Consider the following 22,533-nt stretch of genomic DNA (forward strand, 5'->3'; position numbering starts at 1 on the left):
ATTTTGCCACCTCTATCTTTCCCTTAAAAATGCAAATTTATACTCCACCGGTGGAAACGGTAACGGCTAGTAAGCTCACATAGGATTCTCAGTGTCATTTTTCAATGGCAATTCAGTGTCACTTCTATATTTATGTCAAATGTTCTGTTTATTTAATTTATCATGTGTTGTTTATTTAAATTTCTTCTACCATAATGTGATAAGTGGGATTGGCACCGAGTAGTGACATAGAGGATCCCAACTGTAGTAAGCCTAAGAATTCGATTTCATTTTACTATCAAAACACTACTGGCTTTGAAGTATACCGCCCACTATTTTATTCTCCAATTCTTTTCTCACGATTATTCTATTTGGATTTCTTTCACTTTTTGAAATTCTGATCTTTTGCATTGCATCCGCGACCAAAAATTCTGTTTTTGATTCTCAATGATGTTCCTCTATGAATTAAGTTCATGTGTTAATTTGATAGAGACGACATACTTGTTCTTTAACTGCTACGCTGCTACGCTGATCAATGTGCACCTGTAATACTTGACAAGTGTCACAGCTCACTTCACAAAAGAATCCTTTCTTTGAAAAATGGAATGCATGTTTTTCGCATTTTCTCTGGTTTGTACAATGTTAGAATAGAGCCGTTCGGTTTAACGGTTAAAAGTTGACTTTCTTATATGTCCTGAGAGGATGATTAGGGGGCAAAAATTATTTCCCTTTTTTGGTTTTGTTAATTTCATAAAAAGGTAGTACATATTTTCTCCTGCGTACAATGAAGGCAAATTTGATAGAGAATTATGCGTCAATATTTTTTTCTCAAATTTTAAGGAAGTTTTTCTTGATAAGGGCTGAAATATCTATAAAAATGTCATTGAAGGAGAGGTTTTCAATGTTAAAGGGCATTGAAGTGCAATCGTTAGAATAGAAAGCTGGAGCGAGGGACGTTTCTGAAATTATCCCATAATAATAGGAAAACGGGAGGAGATGATGATACACGTACGGTTCAAATGCACGTGACGTGACCGTAATACCATAAATCCCAAATTCCAAATGTGTGTGTAACATTTGATTTTTCCACTTTCAATAAACGATTAGTATTTGTTTCTTCTGGTCCCGCCATTTCACTCCTGGCAGAAGCGTGTTTGCTTGGCCGTCTTTTTTCCCCACTGCCTCGGAAAAATTTTTAGCCGCCAATGACTAAATTTTTTAGCCACCATACGAGTACGTCGCGGAAAGGCTAGCGTGCATTGTTAATCAGAATTCAAGTACACTGGCGGTATTGCTTGGCAGTTCTTGAATTTGGCACTTCCCCTCCGGCCTCCACTCCACGGGGATCTAAATTCCCTGAGATGGCGAGCTGCCATCTGCTACGACTCTCGGTTGTCTCTACTTCCACAAGACCTTCAAAACTCAAGCACGAAATCTTCAACAGCAGAAGAATCAACCCAGCTGCGAGATACCACTGCCACTCCTCTCTGTCTCTGAATCTAAAATCAACATCTTTCCACTGCGACCGCAAACTCCAGAAGAGGACTACTTTCCTACTGAACTCTGCTTTAGGATTAGGCGGCTCCAATACAAGAACCCATTTCTCATTTTCTGCAGCAAATAAAACCTCGTGCCATGTCAAGCTCAGAGCCACAGCAGTTCCTGATAATAATGCGGGCGAGTCCGCCAAGCCGAATGAGCTGCTGAAGACTTTGCAGCTCGGGGTGATGTTCGTAGTCTGGTACTCGTTGAATATATACTTCAACATTTTCAACAAGCAGGTTCCCTTTTCTTCTTTGCTTTGGATATCTTTAATTTCTTTTTCCCATATTGTAGTAACAGCAGAAGTAGTAATTTTCTTCTATGGTTATGCTCATGTCATTAGCTTCACTCGTGGAATGTGTGTTTCATTTTCTGTAAACAAACGACTTTTATAAGTGCATTGCAGGTTTTGAAGGTATTTCCACACCCAACAACAGTTTCAGCATTCCAATTTGGTTGCGGAACCATGCTTGTACTCTTTATGTGGGCACTGAATCTCCATAAAAGGCCGACGATCAACAGATCTCAGGTAGGTGTGCTCTGCTGTTCTTTCTTTTGATTTTAGTTCCTTATTTGACCTTGATGACACTTGAAACTTTCAATCTTTTTGTCACTGGTAAAGATTATACATGTGCACATTGTTTTGTATGTTTCAGTTTGAAGCAATATTCTTGCTGGCTGCGGGGCACACTGTGGGGAACCTCCTAACCAACATCAGTCTTGGAAAAGTAGCGGTTTCTTTCACTCATACCATCAAAGCCATGGAGCCTTTCTTCACTGTACTTCTTTCTGTCCTCTTTCTTGGCGAGGTATATACCAACTTTAATTCTCACCTCTTCATTGGTTAATGTTGTCAACCGGGTTGTTAGTAACTATGATGTCGCTGTTTTGGCACGCCCAAGAAGCCAGTAGTGAGACTTGCGGTTTCTTTTCCTTTTGGTTCACTTCAGTGTTGTAAATAGTCGGTTGCGTTTGTTCTAGGTGCCATGTTTTGAACATATCCCAGACTCCAGTCATGTGACTAGAGAAGCATCCTTCATCTTGCCCTGTTTGTTGTGCTTTACTTCTTTTTGAATCAAATGGCCACTATTTCCTTACCATTTTCATTTTTTGGGCTGAAGACCCTAACTTTAAGCTTGGACATAAATTTCACAGCGGCCATCTGTCTGGGTAGTTGCTTCCCTGGTGCCTATAGTTGGAGGAGTGGCATTGGCATCATTCACGGAGACATCTTTTAATTGGTACGACCTTGTCACAATAGAAGAACATAAAATGGGGTGCACATCACATATTATTATGTTCTGGTTTAATAATTTTGAATATCTAAACCAGGATAGGCTTTGGGAGCGCAATGGCCTCCAATCTGACCAATCAATCACGTAATGTCTACAGCAAAAAGGTCATGGTAAAGGAGGTATGGTCCAATGCCAGTTTGGCGAGAATTTGTCATCATGTCTGCATTTGTGCAGTTCTGGTTTAATATTCTTGATCAACAGTGTAATTTTTCATCCTTAAACAGTGGGTACAGTGAAATCTCCCTGTTTACCATGCTTTCGCATAAGATTCTTGGTTCGTATTATACCCAATAACCAGCAGGCCTGTTGAACAGGACGCTTTGGACAATATCAATCTCTTCTCTGTCATGACTATCACTTCATTTATCCTTCTGGTACCCATTACTGTTTTGATTGACGGGATCAAGCTTAGTCCATCGTACCTTCAATATGCTGTAAGTAATAGTAACTTTTAAGGAAGAGTTTTTAGGGCTTTACATTGCCATCTTTCTCCAATAGCTCTCCATACGTCGTTTTGAATGCCTTGTGTTCAGGCGAGTCAGGGCTTGAATGTTAGAGAATTTCTGGTGAGATCTCTGTTAGCTGGTTTCTGCTTCCACAGTTACCAACAGGTATGATCCTCCCTGTTTTACAACATCCTCTTTTTTTCTCTTTCAGAATTGCAGATACTACACGATTATCTATCCCATGTTCTTGAATAAATTCTTTAAATTTGGCAATAAAGATTGTTGCACCGCATTAAAATCCAAAGCAGTCTAGATTCGAACTTCCAAATTGAAGCTGATAGTCTTGAGGTTTACTTTATTTTTATCAAATAACGACTGAAGCACCGGAAAAGGATGAGCAATTTAATGAAATCTCGTTCGTTTGACGTGTATCAGTCGCAACATTTGTTCTCGTGCACTCCAATATCACCTTCATGTCTAAATCAGTGTGAATCCCCATGTTAAGGATCTTACATGATACTTCAACTGGTGCAGATTTCTTACATGATACTTCAAATGGTGTCACCAGTGACTCATTCAGTAGGCAACTGTGTGAAGCGGGTTGTGGTCATTGTATCCTCAATGATCTTCTTCCAGACATCTGTCTCAACAATAAACGCCCTTGGTAAATTCTCTTTGCTGCTTATAATATTTGTAGTGTTTTTTCCGTTTCTTGTTCGGTGAGAGCTTGTGTTGGAGGCCCCTTTTTTTTTTTGGGATTACTAACTTGCTATGGTCTGGTTTTTGCTTGAGAAAAATTTGCTGACGGATGATCTAATGCCGCTCTTGCTGAGTTTCAGGAACTGGTATTGCTCTTGCTGGAGTCTTTCTATATTCAAGGGCAAAGCGAATAAAACCAACGCCTAAGGTCGCATGAAGTATTGAAAAAAAAAATATACATGAAATAACGCAAGTGGAATTTGGACGCAGGATTGCACTGCACCAACTGAAGAAGGGAGGTTCTCTGGTTTTTCATTTTCTTGGAAAAATATAAGACAATACGTCAGCTGGAAATAGCACTGGGACTTCCACATTCTGTTGTAATAGCACTGAAATGTCCCTAAGGTAGACGTAAAACGAGCATTAGTCTTCGAGCCCAACATCATCAGAGATCAAATATAACATGAATTTGCATGTATATGCGCCAGCCCATTCATTTACAGGATATCAAAACAAACGAGGTTCTCTGGCGCATCTTTCCTCGCTAATTTGGACATATCCCTGTTCACCCTTTTTCCCAGGGCACGATTAGCTAACAAAAAATTAGACCCTCGTCATATGGTTCCCAATCACCTAGATTTGTGAAAAGACAAATCAACAGGCAATCCTCATTCTTCAGTCACTAACTCCCTAACATGAGCTACAAAAGAGTCATGCAAGTTTGATACTAGATGCATATAATCAGGGACATCAGACACAGTTATTTGTTCCTGGGAAACAGCCCGTCTTCATCGTGAGGCGCCAAAGCTTCTTCAGCTTGAATCATTCCTTCCTCTTCTTCCTCCCCAAAATGCAAATTTGATTGATTATCCTGCCGCTTAACTGGTGAATGCCCCCATTGCTGCTCACATGAACCTCCAACGTTCTCCCTCTCAGAACCATGGGATGGAGACTGCAATCTCCCCCAATGATTGTCTGAATCTTCTTTTGATTTACTTCCATTGAAAGACGGGAAATCAAGATCACCAAATTTTGGAGGTGAACGGGCCCGTTGCATCATAGCTTCATGAAAACTACGTACTGGTGGAGCCTGATCAAACCTGTCAGCACTGCGGCTACGACTTCGGCCCTTGCTTCGGTTGTCACCCCAACCAGATCCACGGATGGGGCTTCTACTCCGACTACGACTTTTACTTCGACTATGCTTCTGAGTCATTTTTTCATGAAAGCTTCGGTAATGGAAGCTTCCTGAGGCTTCAACATCGCGGGAATTGCGACCATACCTCTCACTGGATGAAGAGAAAAAGACCAAAAAGGCAGAGTCAAAAAGCAACGGCAGGAATAAATGCCACCTCAAAGGCAGCAGCAAGAGAGATGGGCAGAGAATTTCACCTTGGACCTTACTAAACAACACAGAACAAAATGAAAAAGTCAGAGACCTGTCACGGGAGTCTCGGTCACAACCAGGTCCACCTCCTCTTTCAGATGAGTTTGCCCAACTGCCTCGTCCGTCTCTGCTACTGTAATCAGAATCATAACGGCCACCTCGACCACCATCACGTCCACCAGGTCCAGATCCCCAACGCCTAGACCTTCCCATTCCACCACCACGTAAAGCCATATCACGGATTTCGACAGGAACACGTTGGTTGGCACCTTCCAGAACTTTGACAAGATCAGAAGCATACTTAGCATCCTGGTCACCAAAAAATGTGTACGCCACCCCAGTGGCACCTGCCCTTCCAGTCCTTCCAATTCTATGAACATAGTCCTCAATTCCAGTGGGGAAGTCATAGTTTATCACCACCCTGAGAGGTAAACCATCCACAATCATCATGTAAAAAGTTTGTATTCACACATCACAGCAACCAAAAATTGTAAAAATAAAAAAGCTAAATGGCTACAATTTAATATCAAGATCAAAATCTGGCCCTCCAAACTTGAGCTGACAGTCATCTACTCACTCATGCAACATAAAAAACTCATGCAATTGTAACCCCCAAAAAAAAAAATCCAGCAACATCAGTGGCTACAAACCTGATATCTTTAATATCTAGGCCACGAGCAGCAACATCAGTGGCTACAAGGATTGGAGATCTACCATTCCGAAACTGGCTCAAGACAAAATCCCTCTCGCTCTGGGATTTGTCCCCATGAATAGCAGCAGCTCCAAACTGGCGGGTTAGGTTGCGTGCAAGTTGATCACACATCTTCTTAGTTGAACAAAAAATGATTACCTTTGATCCCAGTTCTTGAGATCGCAATATCTGCTCCAACCGTCGGTGTTTCTCCATTGATGATAAGAGCTCAACATGCTGCAGTTGAAAAATGAGATGAATTATGAATAAAAATAACAAAAATTGGCCAATAAACCAAGAATCTGCAAAAAGAAAAATAATATTGTAGCACTTTGTGAGATTTGATGTACATGAGATAAAAGGATAATTGGAAAACATTTTTATAGAATATTCCAAAAACACATCATATCCGAACGCCATAGATTCATGGGTCATAAACCAGCCTGTGGGCTAGGAGTTGTGGCAGGGAAAAAGATGTTACTAGTTATTATATATCACTAAAGATAATTACCTGGGTGATAGACTTGTTAGCTACGAGCTCATCAACATTCCCAATGTTCACCTGAACTGGGTTAACAAGGAGATCAGCAGCAATTTTCCGAACCTCCTTAGGCCAAGTGGCAGTGTACATCAAGGTCTGCCTTCGAGTTGGCACCTCCTTCACAATTTTCCTTATCTGAGGCTCAAATCCCATGTCCAACATGCGGTCAGCCTCATCTAGTACCAAATATGAGACTTGATCCAGGCTAACTCTTCTCATCTCCAGAATATCATTCAATCGGCCAGGAGTAGCCACAACGACGTCCACACCCCTATCTATCTCCTTTAGTTGAGGTCCTTTCGGAGCACCTCCATACAAGCACTTAAAAGCAGAAGAAATTCAAGTTTCAGCACTAATTCTCTGCAATAATAATAACATACAAAAGAAATGGCATAGGAGAGAAAAATTGCACAGGCTGGTGTGAACATAGCACCTAATCACTTGCTCATTATTTGTAGTACCAAGCATATAACACTGGCAATAAATGTTATACATGTTACTTGTTTTTTGAGTTTCTTCACATTCATAATTTGATTTGCATTTGTGCAAAACAAAAAAAAAATCCCTATGATCAAAATTTCATCATACCGTGCAAGATATCCTCGATGATTTTCCAAATTTTATAGCTTCATCTTGTATTTGAGTCGCCAATTCCCTTGTTGGTGACAGCACCAAAACAGTAGGACCCAACTGAGGATTGTTGTGTCTGCGCTTTAGATGAATAAAACCAGGAATCAGATAACCCAACGTTTTCCCAGAGCCTGTCTTGGCAATTGCTACAATATCGCGACCTTGAAGAGCAATTGGCCATGATTGTGCCTGTATTGGAGTAGGGGCAGAGAACCCAGCATTGTATACCTGGAAAAGCAAAGAAAAATCCGCACCCCTATAAGCAGAGGTACTGACTGCCCTCAAGATTTCTGTTTGGTTCATTTTTGACTTTATGCAAGTGGCCCATCCAAGAAGAAGCATCATCCCCCAAAGTATTGGCAGCTAATGCTTGCTGCCGCAAGCAACAAAAGGAGGACACCTCTTCTTCTGTTCAGACCAAGTGGCAGACTGAATCATCACCAACAGCAGTCCGCCACGAACTTAGATGATTCGGAAAGCCCTTCACAAAAATTGGCCCACCGAATAAAGGCAGTCTGAATTTATGCGAGCCCCCAAAGGAGGGCAACACAATGTACGACATTTAGCTCCTCCCTGGAGCAAATATCGCACCTACGACAAAAAGTACAGATGCAAAAAAAGATGCACGTGAGCCCCGGAGTTCAACGTGGACCTCCAGCAATCACAGGACTTATTTACAGAAATAATTTATTAACATTGCAAAAATTTTAGATCGGGTTCTGGTCAAGGACACATGAAAAGGAAAAATAGACTCGTACCTCTCTCAGAATCTCAGATGGAAAACCAGTGGAATCAAATAATGTCAAAGGTGGGGGCACATTGTCTCCCTGGTATATTGGACAGAGAAAAACGGTCACAAAGACGTAACACTTACCATATACCTCAGCTTTCAATAGGAAAGAAGACAACTATGAAACAAAACTTTTAATAGAGAATCACATGCGAAGGAATAATTGCCCTAAAATTACACTTGCTAGCTTAGAGTAATTAAATGCAAATGTAATTGTACACACTTAACAAGGAAGTAATTAAAAGGTCTTCAAGTTTGACTTGTAGATGCAATATTATTGAATCATTGATTTGAATTACACAGTGGCTCATTAATATTTGTCGCAGGCAACTATGAGCGAACCTTAACAACAACCTAAGTCAGATAAAGATAAAAAGGAATTGATGCTAAAAGATACATCAAGTGAACCTAGGGCTCTGCACAATCAATTCAGCCCCACAACTTACTGAATTAAGCCAGGGACCCACAGCTGAGCCCGATTCCTCCCCTTCGTAAATTGCATTGAAATCTTGGTGGACTATAAATAACTAATTGAACAAAAACACATAAGCAAAATGTTATGCACTTAATGCTTACTGTTACACTTATTTCATGCCGATGACGATAGGCCTCTCCAGATAAGCCAGTTCCTGCACTTGATGATGAGTATCCCTTCACACCACCAGTGCCCACTGTTACATTTGCAACATCACGAGGATGATATGGTCCACTACGCAGATCCTAATGCAAAATAATGAAAGTCATTGGGTGACTTCACAAGAGCAGGCTAAGAATTATCATGAATATCTATGCTTTAAGCAAATTTAAAAAAAAAAAACCTGAGAACTTCCAACTCCAGAGAAAACCTTCATTGAAGCACCATTACCGCCTCTGCTGTATCTATCATCATCATCTATGGGACTACTCTCACGGCGTTGTCCTTGAGAAGATTTTTGAACATGAACAGATGAACTAAGAGGTTTATGCAGCGGAGCAGATCCCACATGCGAAGAGGAAACAGGCCTCTCATATTGCGTAACATTGGTCTCCGGATTCCAAAAGTACAGATATCCAGTCTTACCATCAACTAGGCCTCTCCAAGGTTTGGGGAGGGTAGGGTCCTCTGGTGCATACCGTATGCCTGCAGAGACAGTAGCAGTAGCCGCCATTCTGCAAGATTTGTTCTTAAAAACAGATTCCTTCCGAACTGTGCAGCTGGCAAGAGCATTTAATGAAAAAACAAAGTTTTCAATGAGGTTTAGAGAACTAAATGACCCTAAAGGCAAAAAACCTACAAAATGCTTAAACATCATGGCAGTAGAAGATGAGTATAACTTACTTTTAACCAGTACGAAACACATGGATGAGAATAAAAACACAATTTACAGAAAACACAACAGCTAAAAAAATGATAATCGAGCTTCTACATACTACAGCTAAATCCAAAGTCAATTGAGCCACCACAACCTTAGAAATAAAACGGGAAACTATTGAAATTCTTGTTAACGACAATAAGAAATTTTCATCACAAGCCAAATGATGATAAAACTCGAAGCAACTTCATTTTCATATCATCCAAAGCATTAGCAGATATAGGCGAATAAAATAAACCACAAGAATGCCATCTTATACCCGCGTCTACACGTAATCAATACAATCAACACACATTTACAACTCTCCTGCATGAACTCTACCGCATGTACATGCAACCAAGCCAAATCATAGGGAGAATCAAAAGAAACAATTGAAGAGAAAGGATGACATAATTTGAAATTAGAAAACCCTAACTTAAACAAAAGTTTCATGCCTTTGCAATCTGGATACCCAGAAGCAACATGCAAAGAGAACTCCTGATCCGTGTGCCTAGAACAGATGTGATAGCCTGTGCCTACGATTGCAGTAACATAAAGAACGACCTCTATCAGATCTGTTTACCCTAGAAATGAAAGATTAGGGTTGCAGGAAAATCACCTGACGACGTCGGTTCGGGAGTTAATAGGAGTGGGACCTCGGAGACCAATGCAAAAGAAGCGGCTAGAAATGCTCCACTTTCTCCGACCGACCTTGTTTTTCTCTCCCTCCCTCTCTCTCTCTCTCTTAATATGAAAACAGATTTATCAGTAAAATGGAATTTGCGCCGAGAGAGAGAACTACGCTTCCGAAGAAGGAGAAGCGTAGGTTAGAAAGAGGAAAGTTCGATAGCATGTCAATGCATATTTAAAGCGGCAAAGCCCCCCAGGCGTGTCAGCTAGCCGGTCTTAAATCGATGACGTCACTACTACAATTTTTTATAAACCTCCCTTGAGGTTTTTAATAATTTCATTTAGCACCCTTGAGATTTTAAAAATTACACATACCTCCCCATCATTTAAAATGATAATACTACCCTTAAATATTTTAATGAAATTCCCTTGTTTAATATGCTTATATTTAAAATGACTTTTAAAATTATTTTTTCATTCTATTGGTTTCTTATTCATTTTTTTTAATTTTTTTGCCAATAAAACTGTAGAATTACCGCTATTATCTCTAGTTTCTATTGTAACCCAATGTCGAACTAATGATTTGATGAGTTAACTTTATATGTAATCCAATATTTTTGCTGATCTTTGTTTTTATTTTTTGGTATTAAAATTAATAATAAATAAAAAAGAAATGACCCAAAGCCACTACTAAGTTATGATAATCTCACTACTAAAAAAATTCATAAATTCTAAATGAATTATTTCAATATTTTCTTTTCTATCTCATATGTCTAAATCCATAATAAAATATTATCAAAAGTATCCTATCATAGTGATAAAATTATTATTATTATTATTATTATTATTATTATTATTATAGTTGTTTATCAAATAGTAGTTATGGACATGAAAATTTTGGCACATTTTCCTTATAATCATACTAGATAATCTTATAATTGTATAGAAAAAATAAATTAAAACTCATTACACAAGAGCATTTTTTGGTATTCACTTAAAATTTAATCAAGTCAATATTATTTTAAGATTTTGTTACTAAAACTATCAAATCAAGGGGGGTAAATGTAATTTTTTAAACCTCAGAGGAACTCAATAAAATTATCAAAAATCTTAGAGGAGGTTTCTGAAATTATCCCTAATTTTAATGAGCTCTTTTAAAGTTTTAAAAATTACATTTACCTCCCTTAATTTGACACTTGTGTTAACCCAATCTTAGATTTGGTCAAAATTTTAAATGAACACCCTAAAATACCCTTAGTTTATAAAGTTTATATTACTTTCTCAAACAGTTGTAAAATATATAGCAAAAACTAAAGAAAATGCATCAAGTTTTCAATACCTATATTTATTATTTAATAAGTAATTATTACAATAATTTTATCGCTACGATAGGCTACTGTACATGGTGCTTTACTTGTGATACATATTTCTTCTAAATTGGACAAGTATTGTCATAATTCTTTTAGAGTTTGAGAATTTTTTATTTGTTGAAACTGTCATATTTTAGTAGTAGTTTTGAACAATTTCCGTTTCAAATTATTGTTGCTTTTGATACAAAGAAAGAAAAAAGGTCAACAGTAAAATTGGATCACATTAAAAGTTGTCAAAAAAAAGATCACTACTTCAACATCTGGAATTGATAGCGACTAGAGTTTGTGCTCATAGTTTTATAATTTTACTTGCAAAACATAAAAAAAAAAAAAAGATGAAAATGAAAAGAAAAAATAATTATAAATTCCATTTTCTCTATATGCAATACCTAATGTACAAGCGAAAACTGACGTGTCAAGCTGAGACCAAACACAAGACGAGTTCAAAATAAGAAGTGGTCAGGGCTAAATCCCCCCATTTTATGCCAATGCTTAAATTAGAAGTTGTCGGAAGTTATATTGAGTGAGTTGGATTGCATACCTCTCAAGTGAGTAAGGTGCTGATATTTATACTAAAGGATATAAAGGGTGGAATAATGAAGTTTATTAGTAGTCTGATCTCGTATGTATAAGACATGGTGACGATGTTAATAATATGATTAAATTATAGGGTGGTTAGCTATCATATCAATTATTAGTCATATCATAGTAATAAACCGAGACTTTTAATACCTCGCGCAAATAAGTTATTCCGAGATGAGTTCTCGGCGAAGAACAATTGGGTCGAGGTATCCTCCAACTCATGTTAAGCGAGATTTTTCCTTAGCCAAGGTGGCGGAGGCATTCACACCCAACAAAGAAGTTTTACTAAAATAGTAAGGTTAATATTGTCATTTTGTTGGATAAGAGAGGTAGATATAATTTTTAAAATTTTGAGGGAACTCAATGAAATTGTTAGAAATCTCAATGGAGGTTTCTAAAATTATCCTTTTATTTTCCCAACCCTAGTTAGTGCTTGACTCTCCCGAGTTTCAGCAATGGTTTAAGCTTGATCCAGGCTGGATGCTTCCTCAATGATGAGTCCACATGCCCCTCAATTCCGCGTAAAGATAAGCGGCGCTAGCTGAGATTTAACACTTTCCTCTTGCATGAATGAACGATTATACATCCTTCCCTTCTTTCTAGTTAGTAATACTCCTTCCGTCCCACTTTGATAGTCCTATTTTCCTTTTTCGTCTGTCCCAAATTGTAGTCTACTTCCTAATTGAAGAATGTAGGTGTATTTTAATTTTTCTAAAATACCCTTATCAATATAAGTAGTTGTTACTATAAACCTACCCCATTTAATGAGAATTAATTCTTTTTTTACCATCAATTCAAATTCCCATAAAATTGTACTTTAATTAATGTGAGGGTATTTTAGAAAAATAACTACCTAAATTGATTGTTCCAATAAAGTTAACTACTTTTTCTTAAATTGTGTGACAAGAAAATCAGTACTATCAAAGTAGGACGGAAGGAGTAATTACCAGAACTATCATTTCTTATTCGATTCGCTTCAAGTATTCGATCAGGTAAAGCCACCAAAATTTCACTCCTTTACCCACAAATCACGTAAAATTTGGCAGAATTCACAGGCGCTTGGTTCACTGTTTGACTTTTGTCTTGGTTAATCCTAGTGTCGCGAAGGAGCATCCCACCCAAATAATAATATAGTAATAATAATAATAATGATAGAAAAATCAGTTGTCATTTCTGTTTAATTAAAATAATCTGCACTTGAGATGTCCACAGGCAATCATCATCTTGATTGCCAAGTCACCCTGCAATTGTTACTGCGAGGAGCTGGTAACGTTTGAAATGACTGATTTAGCAGGAATTCCAAGATACTTTGATGTTACACGAATTCCCCTTGGGCATGAACAAGACCATTAGCCAACCCTTCATCATGCAGAACATCTCATCCCGAGTCACGACCGAGATACATTGATCAGTAATTCCACCAAATCAAGAGCTTGATTTCATCTATTCCACTTTCGCTAAGAACTCGAGTCGATTGCAGCTGATCAATTTCGGAATTTCCATCTGCAGTCTGTACCCTTCCATATCTTTCCGTGCCCGGAATGCCTATCAGTTTGCTCGGTAGGACTTCAGCGTCACACACACACACACCCACCCATGTACGGTTCCATTAAATCAGCAAAAACCTAGTTGGGAACCACATGATTTCACACTCAGTCACCATTCTAGCCCATGGATGTGAATCCACTAGAACTTAGAACATGCATCCGGAGTGCAGAATGTGCTTTACGAACCCTGAACTAGCTGAGGCAGCAATGCAATTGTATATCCAATTAAATCAGGCATCATATTCTTTCGAAAGCAAAAGAACAGAAAGTGAACAGAACAAAAGTAAATTCAACTGGAACATTCACACAACTGTAATGGTTTCACTTCAGGACCAAGCTTCAATTGTATTGTGGCAATTAGCAACAATGCGCTGAGCCTTACATACAGGCACAAAAGGTTACATATATTACTGACGTTAATCATCCATGTAGACAAGAATAGAACAGAAAGAAGAACAACATCCATACAGCACTGTTACATTCTGATTCTTCTGTCAACATATGAAGGACAAGCATGCTACATCACATATTAATTCAAGTATACACATGCTACATGAAACTTCGATACAGCCTATGACCCAATAAAGGGGCACTGATTCCTAGCATGTTCAGGAATCAATTTGGCAATAAGTTCCAAAGATGCTCCTTTCAACTCTGCACTCAAAAAAAGAACCCCAAAAAAAGGGTAAAAAGGGAGAGTCACCGTCAGAAAGCTATTACCGAAAAAGACAGAGATGGTATACCACCCCAACCCCTCATTCGGCTGCTAACAAGAGAGGAATGGAATACAAACCTTGAGGTCTGAAGTTGAAAAGGGGAGGTAATGGGCGTCCATTAGGGAGACGACTACTAGGATCACGAAGTTCATTGAAAAATGGGTGGACGCAGGCCTCCAGCTGACAAAGAAAATCAATATTTAATGGAAAATATTTTACCACCATTAGTAAATGATTTGTCTACAACAAACAACTAGATCAACAAATTTAGAAACGTCATCAATTAGAATGGCTTCATAAAATTATCGCATCTGGACTCCCAGAGCAACAATAGATAAAAGGTGGCAGTGCAACTATAAAAGATCTAATAAGTATGTCAACAAATTTAGAAACTCTCCCCCACAACCCACAGTCTCCAAAGACAACACTTCAGTGGAAATTCAAATTTGTAAAATTACACGAAAGTAAAATTCCCTTGTTACGACAATCTTAGCAACATCATCAATTAGAATGGCTTCATAAAATTATCGCATCTGGACTCCCAGAGCAACAATAGATAAAAGGGGGCAGTGCAACTATAAAAGATCTAATAAGTATGTCAGTTAATATGTACCAAGCTGGTTTTTTATTCTCTTCAGACAAAAGAAATGCATAAACAGGTGGAAATTAGAACAGGAGTGGTTTTCTCACGTAGTTTAGGTGTATGTTTGTGCCCTACACTGTACTGAATGAGCATTTCTCACATTTGAGTAATCCACAATGACGGTTATAATATATAATATGATAACAAGATTGGCAATTTTACCCAAATGAGTCCCCAAATTAGCAGCAAGGTCAAAGGACAGCAATAAACAATCTACTAGAGAAGCAAAGAAAATACAAGCATTCATGCATAGACTGATACACCCAGGGAAAAGATATTCCAACAATCATCCCAAAGCCAAACTTCAAAGGAAAGGATTTAGTTTTGGATATACTCACGGCAGTGCACCTCAAGTTGGGAGAATACTGGAGAAGTCTTGATACCAGATCAACGGCTTCAGGAGGCATCCGCTTATGAAAAATCTAAGTTACCCAAAAATAGAAAAGAAACAAAAGGCAACAGAAACAAATCAACAACTAAGACAGAATCATGAAAGCTTTAGTACCATAACAAAGAAAACAACTGGGCCCAATGTTCCTCACTTTGTGCCATGGGTGAGCCTTGATTTGGGGGAACTTGAACTCTGTGTAATTTGGATTCATACACTTGATTTCCTCACGAGTTGGAGTCCCTAGTACCTAGGCACCAAAAATATCCAGTTAAACTCACTTATCTTGTAAATGAGACGGATCAGGTTCCAACTTACCTTGATTATTTCCACCAGCTGATCAACTCCGCTCTCACCAGGGAAAAGAGGCTATTGAGTTTGGTATGGCAAACAAAGAAATTAAGAATGCATCATATTGTCACAGCATTGTTCACTATTTCCAACTAAGCAGTAAAGCTTAACTATGCTTTTAGAACCTGTCCAAGCAGCAACTCAGCAAGGACGCAACCCACAGACCATATGTCAATTGCAGTAGAATATTCGGTAGCCCCAAATATCAGTTCAGGTGCACGATAATATCGAGAGCAAATATAGGATATGTTCGGCTCGCCTTTGACCTGTTACCAATGATAAATGATTTTTAATATTTTTGTGAAATGGCTCATCCATGTTTTCTTGTCAAGAGAAACAAAATAAACTTGACAAGGATCAATCAACAACTAAGTTACTGTGTCAGTTTCAAAAACTCAATCACCAAGAGGAAAGATAAAATACAATAGTTACCAGAACTTTTGCACTTCCAAAGTCACAGAGTTTGACCTGATGGGTGTGAGGATTGACCTGCAGAACAGACTGTGATCGTGAATATTCCCATAAAAAGAACGGCACAGATTCTGCAGAATCAAATACATACCAGTAAATTTTGAGGTTTGATATCCCTGTGACAAACTCCAATACCATGAATATATGCCAAAGCTCTGAATATCTGTCCAGTCAATTTCTCTATACGATCAGAAACAACCAAGACTTAGGTTGTCAATACTTCATAGAAAAAGTGGTCCCCCACCACAACTTTCAGCATGCACCATGCCAGTATTACATATTTCATAGTCGCTTCTCAAAACCATATCGGCCTAGGGACGGGGGAAGGATCTCAAGCACCAAAATAAAAGAAGTTGACCATGGCATCACTTCAGGAAAGTGGACTAGGATATGAACAAAAGGATTTCCAACAAAATAGCTATGATTGACCAACCATGGTTAATGTCGTTCAGACAAGGTACATGTAGTTCGCCAAAAGAAGTGAAAGGGGCAGTCATTTTATCAACAGGTACGTCAGACCAGACACATGCTTGTATTACATCTCTGTAGTAAGTTGTAAGTTGTATTACATATCTGTAGTAAAATAGTTGAAAATGAGACTACAAACTATAAAAAGGATCAAGTGATGGACCACATTAAGTTCAAGAATGAATATTGTCCAAGCTTAACCAAATGAAATAATCTTAACCAGAATTGCACTGAACAGGAGGAGGATCCAGGTAAAGCGTACAAGAAAACCAGCAGAAAATAACAATAAAATTCTTTCATTATCATTTTATTATCATGAACAACCACAGGAAAACAGACAAGATAAATTCAATGTGGCTAACCTGGTAAGTGTATAGCTTGACATAAATCATGGGCATTCGCTGGTTTGCCTTGCTATAGTGCCTAGCTACCCGATATACAGTCTCAGGTACATACTCAAGAACCAAATTAAGGTACAGCTCATCCTTTTCAGTAGTTGAAAAGAAGCAGTGCTTAAGTGAAACAACATTGGGATGATCAAGAAGGCGCATTGTCTGCAACTCCCGATTTTTGTATCTCTTATCCTGCAAAACCTTTTTGATCGCCACTGTTTCTCCAGTTTCTAGACATTTGGCCTGCCAATATTTTGCATGTTAAAGTTCATTGCAGAAGTCAAAAACCAGTTCAGCCACCTACCTCCATAAGCAAGAAAGTTTATGATTAAGACCCAAAAAAAAAAAAAAGGGTAAACCCCACTTAAAGCCAAAATACACCAGAAAAATAAGGGCATACTATAAAAGCCTTTTTGTAGTATGCTATTCTAACAAAAACAAGACTTCAGCAAAAATATGTGGTAGCTTAATCAATGCCCACTTCTTCCCTTTAATGCATTTGTTTGTTTAATTCCCCCCCCCCCCCCAAAAAAAACCAGGCCCGTCAACGGGTTGGGTTCTGGTCGGAATTGAAAATTCCGAACCCAAACCCATTTTAATTTGTTAGACCTGGATCCAATCCATATACCCGACGGGTCTTGTGCTTAAGATTCTGAAACCAGGTCCAACGGATCCCGGGTCGGGTCCAAGTCTACCCGGAAAGAAAAGGCCCAACATGTATCATTCGTTTTCTTTTATCCATGTTAGCAAAAAGGCCCAACATGATCCCAAAATATTTAGCAAAAAGCACTTATATGCAACTTGTGATGAATACATTTCTAGTCCAACAAGTTTGGCTCTTCCAAATCCTAATTTCTTAGATGCTTCATCTGGGATACGGGAATTTGGTTAATCTGGTAAAAGAGTACTTTTGTTAATTTAGTAAAAGAATGTATTTAGAAATATTTATATTTTATAATTATTAATATATTGCTCGGGTCCGGATCCGATACAGGTCGGAAACCTATATTCCGTATCCAACCCGTTTTTTTGTTAGAGTAAACGGATACGGGTCCGAATCTGGGTACCGGGATTATTTCTCAAACCATACCCGAAAAAATTACTGGGTCCGTGACCCGTAATTTTAACAAAATTACCAGGATTATCTCTCTCTGTTTGTTGGTTAAATCAATCTAAGCCAACTAAACAAAATTTAACAAGCACTTGGAAGATTAAATATGTGAATAGAACATTACCTGAAACACAATTCCAAATGAACCCTGTCCCACAATGCGCTCTGCCATATAACTGATGGACTGAATTCAAAAAGTATGGGGTGAGATAAGGTAAAACATTCTACAATAACCTAAGGAACATAAAGATCATTCCACAAGTAAAGTTACAGAAAGCGAGGTACTAAAGTAGGGTAGGATCAAGCCATATGGTTAGTCAACAACCAATAAATCTATACTAGTGTTAAGGGCACACCCAATGTATGTGCAATTAGGGAACAATTAAAATGAACCATTTTTGTATAAATTTTGTTTGTTATACACAAAAAATTTATATAAAATTTTCATGAAAAAACTTTGGTTTATATGATTATAGTAATTTGGTATTTACAATATTTAGGGTGGTTATGAGTAGTTATATAGGCAAAATGTGATTAGGTGAGTAGGGTAAAAATTAATTTTTATAAGGGTTAAATTGGAAGTTCAAAAGTAGTGTTACACCAACTGCCATTGCTCAGACATTATTTATTGTATAGATACTCAAGTTATCTAATCCAAAGGTATATAACATACGGTCAGAGGTCAGTCCCCAACCCACAAAAAAATAAAATAAAGAAACCCTGCTCTACCTTCTTCTACTCAATAGCAAATGTGAGTGGTTGGACCATTACGAACCAGAGACCTTTCAATCATGAGAAACTGATTTTGAAAGTTATTACCTGCTTAGGTTGACCATTTTTACCACCAATAGTAGTTACAATGATGTGCCCTGTTTCAGTACCATTTCCATCCACCACAGCCGCATCCATTTCCTGCACATAAAGGATTACCATATATATGCAATACAAGGAAAAGCAATAAATGGAAAAGACATTATACTAATTCCTGGAATACTTTCTTGAATTTACCTTTTCAACCTTTTCATCTTTGATCTTCATTTCATTGATTTCTTCAGGAAGTTTGTCAACAAGCATTGCATCAATTTTTGGTTTCCCAACAGCTGAAGGCATCACACCACCCGAAGCCATAACGGTGAACTAAGCCAGATAAGATTTTTTTATTTGGTTAATAGACACAGCCCAGATAATACAGCAAAAGCATACATAAACCTGGGGAAAAAAACATGTATTTAGACAAAGAACTGATAATAGAAACTACGATAAGGATGTATTGCAGAGAATAGTACTACACAGAAATTTGTTTTTCCATTGACTATACATTAACATTCTGAAAAAAAATATGATTCCACAATTAATATGTCAATCAACCATTTTCTTTCAGAAGAAACATGTCATAGAAGCACTCATCCGAATAAAACTTAAAATATCAAGGTAAAAGAGGTGTCAAAACTTAATATAAATGAAGCTCCAACGAATATGATTCCACAATTAATATGTCAATCAACCATTTTCTTTCAGAAGAAACATGTCGTAGAAGCACTCATCCGAATAAAATTTAAAATATCAAGGTAAAAGAAGTGTCAAAACTTAATACTCCCTCCGTCCCACTTTGATAGTCCTGTTTTCCTTTTTCGTCTGTCCCAAATTGTAGTCCACTTCCCAATTGAAGAATATAGTTGTATTTTAATTTTCCTAAAATACCCTTATTCAATGTAAGTTGTTGTTACTATAAACCTACCCCATTTAATGAGAGTTAATTCTTTTTTTACCATCAATTCAAGTTCCCATAAAGTTGTACTTTAATTAATGCGAGGGTATTTTAGGAAAATAGCTACCTAAATTGATTGTTCTAACAAAGTTAACTATTTTTTCTTAAACTGTCTGAAAAAAAAACCAGGACTATCAAAGTGAGACGGAGGAAGTATAAATGAAGCTCCAACGAATACCTTCAACAAGTACCGTTTATTCTCCAGATAACTGTTTCCAAGAAGGAAATACCAATCACCGTAGTTGGAAAAAGAAAACTACCTAACTTTGGAAATGGCCAAAACCAAACAAGCAAAACCATTGCCATCATACATCAGCTATCAAGCTGAGATAGAGGATCCAAAAGTCTGACATGATTTCCAGAATCTTAAATCCAAGCTAAAATCTCACTGATGAGTTTAGCTTTGGTGACCTTTTGTAAGACGACAATCTCAAAAAAATTCCATCTCTGTACACATTACCTTCAGTGCAGTTTCCTCATCTCAGATATTATGCACATACACTGGCAGTTCTGTCCTAATTGGGCAAGAAAGACTAGAATGGTAAAGACAGCTATCAACAGCAAGACTGAAATCATTGCACAACAGATGTCCCAGTGCTAGCTTACAAGCAAGCAAAACCAACTGCAAGGTCCCCAAAATATTCCCCCAGATCCCATCTCCACCGCCATGCCCTCAGAAGATGAGCAGTGAAGCCAAAAATTACAAGGAGATAACTTTATCCAGTACCCAGTATTTCAGCTTCTCATGATCCTACAAATCCTTGAAATTACCTTCATCCCTAACCTGGGTACGTACCTTCAGCAAATCAATTACTCGTGCCAAGTTAACATAACAGCTCCTAAAAAACTCAGATGTACCAACCAATGGAGCAAGATGACATGTGCTGAAATCCAAAAATTCCAGTTGTCACGTCAGGTTCCAAAAGCACTGGACTTACCTAGATATCTTGCAAGACTACCTCCAAGGTTCTCTTCAGATAATAGTACTAACTAGCCCCAAATTGTGCTAAACTTAAGCAGAACAAAGACAACCTCCAAGGCTCTCTATACTGGTTTCACATCACTCCAAAGACGGGTTAAAAAAGAAGAAGAAACTATTTTAATTTTTTTAAAAAAAATAGAAGATGCCATAGTATACTACTAGCACATGAACTAAAACATGACGTCAGATACGCTTTCCTAAAACAAGTCTCCGGTAACAAAATGTACAGAAATTCAGGTCGAACCCAGGCGCAGCTCAGATGATCCTAATATTTCTCAAATTTCCTTTCCCCGTCAGATAAATTTTTTTAAAAAAAGGGAAAAAATGGAAATAACTACTACTTTGTTAAAAAGAAGACAACTGGAGAAAGTCTCAAGAGTAACACTAAGAATGACGAGAAGAGACGTACCTGTAGCTGTGAGTTTAATCACATTTTGCGAATTGAGAAAGCTTGTGATCTGAACAACTTCAATGGACACCAACTGGACTGGAACCGGAGAGGACGAAACCACAGAGAGAAATACAAAATAATAATTTTTAAAAAAAAAATATTTTTCCGTCGAAGTGAGAAGGTTGAGAGAGGCGGAAAGGGTAAAGTGCCAATTGCAATTCCAGGCTCCACAGCCTTGCTTTGCTACTTTCAATGAGCTTTCTGAACGGAAAGTTTTGACTGAGGACGACTCACTCTTTCTCTCTCTTTGAATGCTCTGAGACTGATTTGGCAGAGCGGACCCCAACCAGTTTTATCAATTGTAGTTTAGTTTATGGAGGGGAGTTTCCAAGTTCTGCATCAGGAGTTTTGATTGTTTGACCGGCTACGTGTCACTATCTGGTAGGAACTGTCATGGATATAGATATACAACACTCCAACGGATTTGTTTTTTATGGACAAGGGGGCAAGAACGGACCGTTTTGATCATTTTCAATCGCGCGTAACTTTGATTGCACACGATATAACTTTATTTGCATAATATGTAATTTTAGTCCAAAATTTTACGGATCCCACACACACACATTGTGAAAATCGATATACAATTAGTGATCTGTATCACATATTTTTTTTGGCCAAAATCTGACCGTGAACAGTTCAGAATAACCGCTCCTGCCCCTCTTCCATTTTTTATATCACTGATGAAATGCCAACTCTTCCTTTTTTTTTTCTTTTTCTTTTGTTGTCCTGTTATGGATAGGACCGCACAATTTGCTAATGCGAAAGAAAAAAATGTAAGTTAGCGATTTGAGCAAGTCTTGTGTTTGGCATTGTTTGGCCAGTAATTTTTCTTTGAAAAATTGCTATGTTTTTTCGTGAACACATTTTTCAATTACTTTTGCATCTCATATACATCAAATCATTACAATAATTATTCTTCAAAAATATCTAGAAAAATGCAATCCAAACAAGTAAGTTTTTGTGTTTGATGAACAGCATTTGATACATTTTCGACCAATTGAGCAATTGAAAAATCTTATCGTTAATTGTGGAAATCGTTTGTACATTTTCCCAATTCTTATGCAAATCAATTTCCCAATATCATGTTCACGACAACAAATTTTTAAATTGTTGTACATGAGAATATTATTAAGAAAAATATTCATACAGTCGCCCATGGAAATGGGTAGCTCAAAATATTCATAACAAACGAGTCTATTACATCCCAAAATACCTGAATCCTGTAAGAGTACTTGGGATGTTTGTAATCATCTCGTACAGATTGAACCACTAAATATTTTATATAATCCCACATTAACTTATAGCAAGTATTTTGAAATCCAGGACCATAAG

The 22,533-nt window shown here is 37.8% G+C and overlaps 3 protein-coding genes across 4 annotated transcripts; 1 reads left to right on the top strand and 2 right to left on the bottom strand.

The window, feature by feature from the left end:
* Window positions 1-1,135: 1,135 nt before the first annotated feature.
* Window positions 1,136-4,439, top strand: LOC113723128 (phosphoenolpyruvate/phosphate translocator 2, chloroplastic-like). Its single transcript, XM_027246380.2, has 9 exons — window positions 1,136-1,760; window positions 1,928-2,050; window positions 2,178-2,330; window positions 2,677-2,762; window positions 2,854-2,935; window positions 3,131-3,250; window positions 3,350-3,427; window positions 3,797-3,926; window positions 4,102-4,439. The coding sequence occupies exons 1-9, from the start codon at window positions 1,341-1,343 to the stop codon at window positions 4,176-4,178; spliced, it is 1,269 nt and encodes a 422-aa protein (XP_027102181.2). The 5' UTR covers window positions 1,136-1,340; the 3' UTR covers window positions 4,179-4,439.
* LOC113723129 (ATP-dependent RNA helicase-like protein DB10) lies at window positions 4,391-10,178 on the bottom strand. The gene is made up of 9 exons (XM_072059807.1): window positions 9,951-10,178; window positions 8,819-9,194; window positions 8,577-8,720; window positions 7,969-8,037; window positions 7,169-7,438; window positions 6,551-6,901; window positions 5,999-6,276; window positions 5,401-5,769; window positions 4,391-5,250 (listed from the first exon to the last, which is right to left on the bottom strand). The coding sequence occupies exons 2-9, from the start codon at window positions 9,146-9,148 to the stop codon at window positions 4,722-4,724; spliced, it is 2,340 nt and encodes a 779-aa protein (XP_071915908.1). The 5' UTR covers window positions 9,149-9,194; window positions 9,951-10,178; the 3' UTR covers window positions 4,391-4,721.
* Window positions 10,179-13,843: 3,665 nt separating this feature from the next.
* On the bottom strand, window positions 13,844-21,484 carry LOC113723051 (shaggy-related protein kinase epsilon-like). 2 transcript variants are annotated; one of them, XM_072059520.1, is made up of 13 exons: window positions 21,160-21,484; window positions 19,009-19,137; window positions 18,820-18,912; window positions 18,125-18,184; window positions 16,860-17,132; window positions 16,121-16,192; window positions 15,991-16,047; window positions 15,684-15,824; window positions 15,526-15,576; window positions 15,362-15,457; window positions 15,158-15,241; window positions 14,254-14,356; window positions 13,844-14,114 (listed from the first exon to the last, which is right to left on the bottom strand). In XM_072059520.1, exons 2-13 carry the CDS (start codon window positions 19,126-19,128, stop codon window positions 14,032-14,034), a joined length of 1,233 nt encoding a protein of 410 aa, XP_071915621.1. In that variant the 5' UTR covers window positions 19,129-19,137; window positions 21,160-21,484; the 3' UTR covers window positions 13,844-14,031. The 2 variants fall into 2 exon arrangements, with proteins under 2 accessions (XP_071915621.1, XP_071915620.1); XM_072059519.1 differs by having other exon boundaries at window positions 19,009-19,209.
* Window positions 21,485-22,533: the final 1,049 nt, after the last annotated feature.

This window comes from Coffea arabica, chromosome 7e (genome assembly GCF_036785885.1).
Source record: "Coffea arabica cultivar ET-39 chromosome 7e, Coffea Arabica ET-39 HiFi, whole genome shotgun sequence".
NCBI lineage: Eukaryota > Viridiplantae > Streptophyta > Magnoliopsida > Gentianales > Rubiaceae > Coffea > Coffea arabica.